This window comes from Caenorhabditis remanei, chromosome IV, assembly GCF_010183535.1.
Source record: "Caenorhabditis remanei strain PX506 chromosome IV, whole genome shotgun sequence".
Lineage (NCBI taxonomy): Eukaryota > Metazoa > Nematoda > Chromadorea > Rhabditida > Rhabditidae > Caenorhabditis > Caenorhabditis remanei.
Genome location: NC_071331.1, coordinates 20,082,780 through 20,094,821, shown reverse-complemented (window position 1 = coordinate 20,094,821; position 12,042 = coordinate 20,082,780). Strand labels below are relative to the sequence as shown.

General features: G+C 33.1%; 2 protein-coding genes across 2 annotated transcripts; both read left to right on the top strand.

Moving 5' to 3' along the window:
- Nucleotides 1-293: 293 nt before the first annotated feature.
- Nucleotides 294-1,096, top strand: GCK72_015346 (uncharacterized protein; the record flags this gene model as incomplete). The annotated part of the gene is made up of 3 exons (XM_053730799.1): nucleotides 294-528; nucleotides 798-1,014; nucleotides 1,063-1,096. The coding sequence occupies 3 exons, from the start codon at nucleotides 294-296 to the stop codon at nucleotides 1,094-1,096; spliced, it is 486 nt and encodes a 161-aa protein (XP_053585571.1).
- A 1,155-nt stretch (nucleotides 1,097-2,251) lies between these two features.
- GCK72_015345 (uncharacterized protein) lies at nucleotides 2,252-6,394 on the top strand (the record flags this gene model as incomplete). Its single annotated transcript, XM_003089172.2, has 6 exons — nucleotides 2,252-2,337; nucleotides 2,522-2,712; nucleotides 3,763-3,851; nucleotides 3,894-3,951; nucleotides 5,965-6,152; nucleotides 6,245-6,394. The coding sequence occupies 6 exons, from the start codon at nucleotides 2,252-2,254 to the stop codon at nucleotides 6,392-6,394; spliced, it is 762 nt and encodes a 253-aa protein (XP_003089220.2).
- Nucleotides 6,395-12,042: the final 5,648 nt, after the last annotated feature.

The following is a 12,042-nucleotide window of genomic DNA, read 5'->3' as shown; positions in this document are numbered from 1 at the left end:
ATTATTCAATTTTTCTTACCCTATGTTGAAGTTTCGTTAAGATTCAGAGTTGTTTTTAATTGTTAGTAGAAGAAAAAAGTAATTTAAATATAAAAAAATTTTCACACTCCGTATGATCACTGTTTCAAAAAACATTCATTCAAACAACAGCAAAATTATTTTTTATTCCCATTTTTTATTCCTATCTATTAAATAATGCTCACTACCGCCTTTCTAACCGAGATAATACTACCGGAAGTAACCTGCACAATTTGTTGGAGGTTTTGTACTATTTCATCTCATATTTTATTTATATGGTATTTCAGAAGTTCCTCAATAATGGGAAGGTTTCATTGTGCGGAGCCCAAGTGGTAATAGCAGTAAAACGATATCCAGACGAGTCTGAAGTATCTGACATCATTTCCCAACTACGAGCCAATCATGTGATGGTGCATATTGCTGTTGACAGTATTCCATCGGGTGGTACCAACTCTGCAACATTGTATGAAATGGCCTTTCAAACCAATGGATATAGTTATTTCGCTACCGGTAGGAATCTTTGGAATGTGAGTTTTTTAAACGTAAAAATTGAATAAAAAAGTTCCAGGCTTTTGACGGTATGACCTCGGTATTTGGATTCCCTTACCAATTCCTTGCTCAAAACTTTGTGGTTTCTGGAGGGGGTATAATCGAAATACCGGCATTCAAAACTCCTTTACCATCGGGTTCTACAAAAGAGTGTTTAATCGCAATAACTATTCAAAACCACAGTAAGGATAATTTCCAATTTAAAACAAGATCACTAATAATATTTGCAGCACTGGACAGTTCGTTCGTGTCAATGAATTATACAGTTGCGAGTACTGATGGATCTTATTCTTATAAATTTCCGAGAAACGATTCCAAACCTCTCTATGCAACTGGACAATCAGATGTCTTGTATCTGAAAGGATCCCTCTCATACAAATGGACAATTGACTATGATTATAATACCGCTGCAACACAAATCATTAAGTGCAGAATGTACAGTTCTGAGTGAGTTTTCTCAAAAACTTTAATCATTGCGTAAATCTAATATTTCAGTTATCACGACTTCCTTCCATTGCCAGATTTCTAATTCTTTGTTCTTTGAAGTTCTTATAAATGATTTTCTGATTTTTTTTTTCACACTCCGAATGGTCACTGTTTCAAAATAGATTAATTCAAAAGAAAGCAAAATTATTTGTGTTATGCCTTGGTTTGATGCAATGCTCAGAATATTTTCTCAGTTCTAGTGAAATATATATTTAAGTAATTGAATATCTCTTATGTAAAATAAATTTTCAGTTTCTCTGAAATAGTAAAAAAAAAGTTTTTGTTGATATTTTAATTTGACATTCTTAAAATTATTTTATTATGTATCTTGCGGTCGCATTCTATTGTTGGATATGGTAAGTATCTGACATGAAGCTTTTTTTCAAATAATAGAAAAAGAAGAATATTTCATAAAATTATCTAAACTCGAATAACTTCTTACTGTAACAGTGAAAATATTTCATTTTCCAGAAAAATTACTGTGTCAGAGAATTAATAACCAGTAATGGTTGGTTTTTGTTCTAGTATTACTTCGGGCTTTCCATTCCTATTTTCAGATTGTGAAGCTTTTTTTCCAATTATTATATTTTAAATGATAATACTGTAATTGTTAGTCTCCGTCATCAAAGAAATCGACGGTTCTGAATAGAACCAGTTCTAATCCGGGTGGTTTCAGTTCGGACAGTTCCTAACAAGATACATAATTTAGCTGTTTCAGGAAAAATTGAATGGTTTTATAACTCAATTTTTATAATGTTACCGTCATATGTTCATGGTTTCTATAGCATTTAGAGTTTTCACTAAAAGAAAAAAGTAATATATTGAATATTACAACATTCCACACTCCGAATGGTCACTGTTTCAATAAAGATTAATTCAAAAGAGAGCAAAATTGTTTGTGTTATTTTTCGGTAGAGCAAGGTTGTAAAAAGTGTGTCGTGTTAATAATAGTGTGTTGTTGTCGTGTTAATGTAGTAAAATATAAGTGAGTAACAACTATGTAAAATAAATGTTTCATTTTTCTGAAACAGTCAAAATTGTTTTTTTGTTGATATTTCAATTTGACGTTCTGACAATTATTCATTTTTAACGTGAGTTACTAGTACTACTGTATTTATTGACCTTCCCACGTTCCACATTAATTCATTTTCCACCAAAAACTCATTCATTATTCTTTTCTTCACTCAACTTGAACAAAATGCTATTGCGTCGTTCGCTGTTCATCCTCGACGTCTGTGTCCTTCTCGCCGTCGTCCTCTTCTTGGTTTTTCTTCCAGCTGAAAGGTATTACCATGGATTTCAAGCATATTAGTATGGCACCCTTCTTACAACCGCGCTCAACCGAAACCAAAGAAAATTGTGTGCAAAATTGAGAGACTCAGAGAAAATGAGACATTTTTCAAGGGCATTTCGATGGAGCGCAATTGTAAGAAGTGTGTGGAGCGAATAGAAATTTGGACCATTTCAGATGCGTAAAAATGGAAGTCGCTGCGAACAAAGAATCCGCGGATTGCAGTCTTCATCCAGTCCACTATCCGGATTTTAGTCTTTTGAAATCTTCTCAAAAACCGAATGGAACTCATTTGAAAGCGGCGAAGCATCACGTGACAGTATGCCATCGTTTGAAATGGGATCATTACTCGTTTTGGGATAATATGTGTGAGTTTAGGAGGAGGGATAAATGATAATTGCATAATTAGGAGGCGTCCCTAATTAGAACTGGTACAAATTGGAACTATAAAATTTATGCTGCCATTTCTTTGCCAGTTCTAATTAGTATCAGTTCTAATTTGGACAGTTTCATTTCGAGGCTGTTCTGATTCGGTGCAGCAAACTGGAGCTTGAAACAGAACGTTTTTTTTGTACTGTTTCAAAAAATTTTCAAAATTTGAGAGTTGTTGTATTGTGGTCTGTTGTCATATTTTCATATCATAATGTATGAGTTTCGGTGAGTTCATTTTCATACTTCAAGAATTTTTTAATTCGGTCCACAACCCGCTGAAAGCGAGCGCGGGAAAGTTTGGTCATTGAGAAGGCCGAAGAAAATTGGTGGCCGTGGCCTAGAAATTCGACTTCGAAAAAGTTGATTTTTCGAATTTTGACGGTATTTTCGATTATTTTTGTTGTATTTCTTCAATAATTTCGATAGAAAACGGCAAATATTGATAGAAAAACACTGAAAACTATCGAAAATAACGCCAGAAATAGCATGATACTGAAAAAAACAACTTTGCCGAAGTGAAATTTCTCGAACATTCTCGCTGACCAAACTTTCCGTTGGTTTTTTTCAGTATTCTGCTGTTTTTGGCGTTATTTTCGATAGTTTTTAGTGTTTTTCTATCAATATTTGCCGTTTTCTATCGAATTTATTGAAAAAATACAACAAAAATAATCGAAAATACCGTCAAAATTCAAAAAATCAACGAATTTCTAGTAGAATTTCTAGGCCACGGCCACCAATTTTCTTCGTCCTTCTCAAACACCACTTTCCGGCGCTCGCTCTCAGCGGGTTGTGGACCGACTTAAAAATTCTTGAACAATAAAAATGAACTCACCAAAACTCATACATTATGATATGAAAACATCACAACAGACCACAATACGCCTTTAAAAATTGTCGTTGGAACTGTTTCACGATCTTCTTTCGATTAAGCCCTGTATCGCCAAGTCGGTACTCAGTGAATTGCAAAAATCTCCTCCTTATTTCAGACCTGATCCTCCTCCCAGCGATCACCTGTTTCCTTCTGATTCTCTATACGCTCTGTGAGATTTGTGAATTCGATATGTTTGTGGGAACGGTAAGAAAGAATTAAGTATTTTAAAAAACGAATGGATTCTAGGTTCAAAGTACGGGATTGGTGATTTTGTCGCTGTTTAGTGTGATCTATACTATTGCAGGTTGGTTTTTATAGATTGCTTTAGAAAAATAACGTTTTTGCATGCGGTCATTCATGGTTCACATTTTTGTGAAACAGAAATTTTTTTTCCAAAATTTTCCAATCGGTTTCCTAATTTGCTGATTTTTTATTAATGTAGCAATGTTCTTGAACCAATGGAAACATGATTCATTGTTTTTTGTTCGAGTTATCATGAAACAGAAAGTTTTTTCTTCAAAAATATCGATTATCAGTTTGATATGAATCCAAGACGAACGTTATTGTCAACATCCTCTTCCAGATTATGTAATTTTGAATCACTAGCGTCAATTTTGTGTTCCATAGGTTTTGAAACTTCCAAAGTCAAATCAATGTAGAAATCATAATTTATTTTATCAAATTTTTACTGATGACAAAAATCTTCTGCAGTGCAAGTTAGAGAAAAATTCCTGGACGATTTGAAAGTTGTTTCGCCATTTATGTTCCAAGAAACATGTTTGGATCTCCACTAGATCAGATCAAGTTTACATGAAACAGAGATATTTTCAAAATTATTCAATTACTAGCTGAGGTCAACTATGCAACATTAAATTTTCCTTCATTAAGATTTTTTGTTACAAGAGACTTCTAAGCGGTTTCAGTTACATACCTATCTCTCACTGTTAATAAGTGTCCCCCAGAAATTCACCCAGTCGAAACAATAACAATTATGATTACTTGAATAATAAATTCTGGTGAAATAGAAATTGTTTTTAACGTTTACTTTTCAATGTTCAGGCAAAAGAAAAATACATTCTACTGTATCCCCAAAAATAATCGGAACGTTTCTGAAATATTTTAAAAAAATTCAATACATTTTTGGGAAACAGGACTTTTTTTTGTCAAAAAACAAGTTCAGAATCTTTCACTTCTCATTATTGATTTCTTAACCGAAATAACTTATTCTTTAGCGACAGGTTTAGCAAACTTTCCAAATTTGATGGAATATCAAATTTTTGTGAAATAGAATTTTTTTTTTCAGTTTAAAAATTTTTTCCAAATTTGGTACAACGATTTGTGCCACTTTATTTTTACCAGTCGGTTAACGCAGCCTTACGCCTGCTCAACCTCCTTTTCTACACCGCCCGTGTTGAAAATTTGAAAAATTCATTTGAAGAATGAAGAAGTTCTATAATTATTTTCCCCGTGAACTCCTATTTCCCTATTTCGGAAACAAAAGACACTGAAAGGCTTGAAAACCACGTTTTTTCACCTAGTGACCTAGTCGAGACCTATTCTAACTGAAAAAAAAATAGACGGGCATCATTAAGAGAAAATTTCTGATCTTTTAGTCCAAATTTGAAGAAAATCGGTCCAGTAGGAAGGGCGGTAGGATCGGCGACAGACAAACAAACATACAGCCGTTTGCGTTTGTTAATAGTTAAGGTTTTTGAGAAGCTATGCACAAATCTTGATTAAATCTTGATGAAACATAAATATGTTTCAATTTATTCAACTACTGGTAGACTTTAATAATCCGGACTTCAAAATATATGTCGAGTGCAAGTTATATGTTATAAAAATGAATGTTATGAATGATTAGAAGTGTTTTTAAATTTTTCCATTTGAGAAACATTTTCTAAACAATTTGAGTAATTTTTTTCAGTTTTATCTAATATAAACGACCTGAACTAGAATTAGTTGAATAACAAATTTTGGTGAAACATAAATACTTTTTTCCCAACAAAGAAAGTTCGAAAAGAATTGAGAAATGTCTAAATTTTTATCAGTGAAGCTATCCCCTTACTCTACCAGGTTTATCAAACTTTCCAAATTTGATGGAATATCAAATTTTTGTGAAATAGAAATTTTTTTTCCAATTTAAAAATGTTTCCAAATGCCACTATTTTTTTCGGATACCACTCTTTTATAATTAAATCTTGATGAAACATAAATATGTTTCACATTATTCAACTACTGGTTGAGTTTAATTATCCGGCCTTCAAATATAATTAATTGAATATAAAAATTTTCCACTCAAACCTGATAATTCCAGTCATCACTCACGAGAAGAGCCGTATTCAAACCGATTGGCCCCTCCTTACCCATGCTCAACTCTTCGGAGCAACTGCCAAAAATACTTCAGTTGATGTTCCAAAGACGTGGGAATACAGTATCGCAATGTGTCTCCTCTCTGCACTTTTCAAAATTGGACGCATTCTTATTCAACATTTTATTGGGGATGTGAGTTTCTATTGTCCGTGCAGATTTATTCAAAATTGATTGAAACATGTTTTTGTAAAGTTCAGAAACAGAAAATAATTGTTTTATTTCAGCAAAAGATGTCCCTAGACGAGGACATCGAGTTTTCTCTCGACAAACACCATCCAGCAAAGAATTTTGGAAATTTCGAAAGTGCTGAAGTGGCTGGAACAACTCGAATGCTCAATGAGTCTAGATACTCGAAAATTGAAAATATTGACTGACTTATCGATTTCTATTTTATTGAATAAATAGATTGCACCGGCTTTATTGAAGTTCACATTGAACAATTTTTTTTAAATTCTGTTGGAAAATTTCCGGAACGGTTTTTTTTTCAGTTTCAACAAACAGAAATGAAACTAAAGTAACGAAATTTTATTATTAAAAGTCTGCTATTTAAGACCAACATTACGGGCGATACAGTCATTTACTCAAGTTTTGGTTATGTGCAGAATAGCGTTAAGATTGGAATGTTGTTGTACACACTTTTTTGTTTCCCTGAAACATATTTTTAAAAAATCAAGCACATCACTTTTACTGTTTTATCAGCTACTCATAATGTTACTGTTTTGTGATTGGTGATAGAATATCTCACAGTGTCACAATATAATTCTACTTCGGGCTTCATTTCGGAAATTCAGCAAATTTCGCACGCAAGTTATTTGCGAGTTACGGTACCAGCAGCGGCTGGCGAGCCTCTGGCGCAGCACCACCAATTTCTGTAAGAAAAGTGCTACTCCGGTTAATTTCTTACTTATGATTTCATACATCGAATTTCGAGAAGAAAGGGAAATTATGGGATTTTCGAGCAAACGTACTCATCACAGGATCCACATGGTTTTTGAATTCCATTTCATTTGGCAAAACCAGCACCTTCGAAATTAGCTATTTTTATTAAATCTTAGTGAAACAGAAATAATTTATTTTGGTTTCATAAGAAATTATTTCAGATCAATGTCATTGAATGCTTTAATTTCAAGATATCTTTGTAGTTTGCATTTTGATGTCACTAAAAAGTATTTCGAAAAAAGTGCATTGTTCTACAGAATTCTTTTAAACTATTACGAATTCCAGTATCACAGCGGCTGGCGCGCCTCAGCCGCAACACCATCTAGAACTTCTATAAAAGAGTCATAACCTTTTTGGAATTTAATTTTCTTTATTTCATCGAAGGGCGGAAACCACTGACACGAGAAAATGGAATGGTTTTTGAATTTGGAATGGTTTTTGAATTTGGAATGGTTTTTGAATTTTGGAATGGTTTTTGAATTTACTTTTGATTTCATAACATAAAATTTTGAGGAATAAGGGGAATTGTGGAATTTCTTAACAAACTTAATCATGACTTAATCCGCACGGTTTTTAAAATGCAGTAGATATCCCTGAAGGAACACCTTCGAATTTCCCTATTTCTTATTAAATTTTTGTGAAACAGAAATAATTTATTTCAGTTTCCCAAGAAACTTCTTCAATTTCAAATCATTGTCATCGTAATTGTTTTTTTTTAATGTCGAAATATGTTCATAGTTTTCAGTTTGATGCCGCTAAATGGAATTAAAAAAAACACTGTTTCGCATTTGGCTTATAAAATTATTACGAATTTCAGTATAAGTGGGAAATCCTCATTTTATTGAACAACAAATTCCACGTATAAAAAATAATTCTGTAACAAATAGTAATCTAAAAGAACACGGTATGGCAAACGATCGAATCTTGTTAAACTTTTCCTTGAACTCAAACAGGTTCTATGTTTTAGAAAATATGGTTAATTCTTCCATAACAACTTTTTTCTTTGAGAAAATTATGAAATTGTTCTGTTTCAACTTATCCTGAATAATTCACTTTTCATATTCATACTGTTCAATTTTCTTTTGCCTTGATCAAAATCGGATATCCGAAAAATAAAGAAGTTATTGGAACTGGTTCAGTAGGACACTTACCGATGTTTTAGAAACAGTATAATTTTGAAAAAAAGTGACTGTGTTGAGAAAAGTAAGAAAATTATTATTCTAGGCAACGAATGGTGCTAGAAATGGACATTTGATAGCACTTAACAGTCAACATTGTAATGAAAGAATGATACAAATTAAAAAAAATTGTAATTATATTTATGATTTTATGAAACAGTAAACAAATTTTTTCTGTTTCACTGGTTTCAGAAATAATTTGTAAAATCATTTTTGGTGTTTAACAGCAATGTTCCTGACATCGCGACTCCTTACAATAGTTTCAAGATGTCGTCTATGCATATAGTAACCTCAGTTTTAAAAAATTGCTCAAAATGTTTTTCTGTTTCAAAATTGTAATCTTGTTAAAATTTTTTAAATTGTTCTCAGTTTACAGTTTTGATAGTATGCTCTCCCATTCATTACGATTTTTTAAAGTTTCGTGACTTTTCATCAATTTACGCACAAAAACAACTTTAAAATTAAATATTAGTAAGCTGTCAAATTTCAAAGTAGTTTAATTATCAAAGCGTCTATTCTTTTGAGTTACACGGTTTTCACTTGATGAGCTGCCAGTAGAATGTAAGTGAAATTTTATACCCACCCTCCCAAGAAGAATCTTACACAATAAGGATGACGTCACCCGGTACCTGTAATTTTCTTGAAAAAAGGCATGCAAGGCCTACCTGTTGTTCATCATACACCTCTTCACAATTCCCAGGTAGGTAAGTATCTTCTCTGTGCAGATGTATACCGTATATTTATTTACATATAAGTAAAAAATCCTCTGAATACAAATGCTCTAACACCGTATCCCTCACACCACTTTACCTGTGTTTTTACAGTACACTTGTATACCGTACACCAGTTAATTAAAATAACCGTGCATCTATCTATTTGAAAACAAAAACGCTCTATCGGGAGCTTTGATTGAAATTTAGTTGATTTTTTTGATCGAGAAAAGAATGTATCCCGTTCTTGGGAGTTTTGAATAAAATTTAATTGATTCCTAGATCGAATAAAGAAATTATCCCGTTTTTTTGAATTTTGAATTAAATTTAGAAAAATTTTACACAGATAAGAATGGTTGGGGAAGTTGATAATACAAAAGTTATCCCATTTTTAAAAGATTTAATTCAAAATTGTTCAAAATTATCCCGTTTTTGGGAGATTTAATTATAGTTGTTTCATTTCTAACCCGGGAGGATTCAAACCCGCGTCTACTGAAGCGAACCTCAGCCCGGATAAGTATAGACTATTACAGCGCCATGCTCGATCAGTCTAACCGGAACCGACGCAGATAAGAATGGTGGGGGAAGTTAATAATACAAAAATTATCCCATTTTTGAAAGATTTAATTCAAAATTGTTCAAAATTATCCAGTTTTTGAAAGATTTAATGCAAAATTGTTCAAAATTATCCCGTTTTTGAAAGATTTAATTCAAAATTGTTCAAAATTATCCAGTTTTTGAAAGATTTAATGCAAAATTGTTCAAAATTATCCCGTTTTTGAAAGATTTAATTCAAAATTGTTCAAAATTATCCAGTTTTTGAAAGATTTAATGCAAAATTGTTCAAAATTATCCCGTTTTTGAAAGATTTAATTCAAAATTGTTCAAAATTATCCAGTTTTTGAAAGATTTAATGCAAAATTGTTCAAAATTATCCCATTTTTGAAAGATTTAATTCAAAATTGTTCAAAATTATCCCGTTTTTGGGAGATTTAATTATAGTTGTTTCATTTCTAACCCGGGAGGATTCAAACCCGCGTCTACTGAAGTAAACCTCAGCCCGGATGAGTATAGACTATTACAGCGCCATGCTCGATCAGTCTAACCGGAACCGATTTTGAACAATTTTGAATTAAATCTTTCAAAAATGGGATAATTTTTGTATTATTAACTTCCCCAACCATTCTTATCTGTGTCGGTTCCGGTTAGACTGATCGAGCATGGCGCTGTAATAGTCTATACTCATCCGGGCTGAGGTTTACTTCAGTAGACGCGGGTTTGAATCCTCCCGGGTTAGAAATGAAACAACTATAATTAAATCTCCCAAAAATGGGATAATTTTGAACAATTTTGAATTAAATTTTTCAAAAATGGGATAATTTTTGTATTATTAACTTCCCCCACCATTCTTATCTGTGTCTGTTCCGGTTCGACTGATCGAGCATGGCGCTGTAATAGTCTATACTCATCCGGGCTGAGGTTTACTTCAGTAGACGCGGGTTTGAATCCTCCCGGGTTAGAAATGAAACAACTATAATTAAATCTCCCAAAAATGGGATAATTTTGAACAATTTTGAATTAAATTTTTCAAAAATGGGATAATTTTTGTATTATTAACTTCCCCAACCATTCTTATCTGTGTCTGTTCCGGTTCGACTGATCGAGCATGGCGCTGTAATAGTCTATACTCATCCGGGCTGAGGTTTACTTCAGTAGACGCGGGTTTGAATCCTCCCGGGTTAGAAATGAAACAACTATAATTAAATCTCCCAAAAACGGGATAATTTTGAACAATTTTGCATTAAATCTTTCAAAAACGGGATAATTTTGAACAATTTTGCATTAAATCTTTCAAAAACTGGATAATTTTGAACAATTTTGAATTAAATCTTTCAAAAATGGGATAATTTTTGTATTATTAACTTCCCCCACCATTCTTATCTGTGTCTGTTCCGGTTCGACTGATCGAGCATGGCGCTGTAATAGTCTATACTCATCCGGGCTGAGGTTTACTTCAGTAGACGCGGGTTTGAATCCTCCCGGGTTAGAAATGAAACAACTATAATTAAATCTCCCAAAAATGGGATAATTTTGAACAATTTTGAATTAAATTTTTCAAAAATGGGATAATTTTTGTATTATTAACTTCCCCAACCATTCTTATCTGTGTCTGTTCCGGTTCGACTGATCGAGCATGGCGCTGTAATAGTCTATACTCATCCGGGCTGAGGTTTACTTCAGTAGACGCGGGTTTGAATCCTCCCGGGTTAGAAATGAAACAACTATAATTAAATCTCCCAAAAATGGGATAATTTTGAACAATTTTGAATTAAATTTTTCAAAAATGGGATAATTTTTGTATTATTAACTTCCCCCACCATTCTTATCTGTGTCTGTTCCGGTTAGACTGATCGAGCATGGCGCTGTAATAGTCTATACTCATCCGGGCTGAGGTTTACTTCAGTAGACGCGGGTTTGAATCCTCCCGGGTTAGAAATGAAACAACTATAATTAAATCTCCCAAAAACGGGATAATTTTGAACAATTTTGAATTAAATCTTTCAAAAATGGGATAATTTTTGTATTATTAACTTCCCCAACCATTCTTATCTGTGTCGGTTCCGGTTAGACTGATCGAGCATGGCGCTGTAATAGTCTATACTCATCCGGGCTGAGGTTTACTTCAGTAGACGCGGGTTTGAATCCTCCCGGGTTAGAAATGAAACAACTATAATTAAATCTCCCAAAAATGGGATAATTTTGAACAATTTTGAATTAAATTTTTCAAAAATGGGATAATTTTTGTATTATTAACTTCCCCCACCATTCTTATCTGTGTCTGTTCCGGTTCGACTGATCGAGCATGGCGCTGTAATAGTCTATACTCATCCGGGCTGAGGTTTACTTCAGTAGACGCGGGTTTGAATCCTCCCGGGTTAGAAATGAAACAACTATAATTAAATCTCCCAAAAATGGGATAATTTTGAACAATTTTGAATTAAATTTTTCAAAAATGGGATAATTTTTGTATTATTAACTTCCCCAACCATTCTTATCTGTGTCTGTTCCGGTTCGACTGATCGAGCATGGCGCTGTAATAGTCTATACTCATCCGGGCTGAAGTTTACTTCAGTAGACGCGGGTTTGAATCCTCCCGGGTTAGAAATGAAACAACTATAATTAAATCTCCCAAAA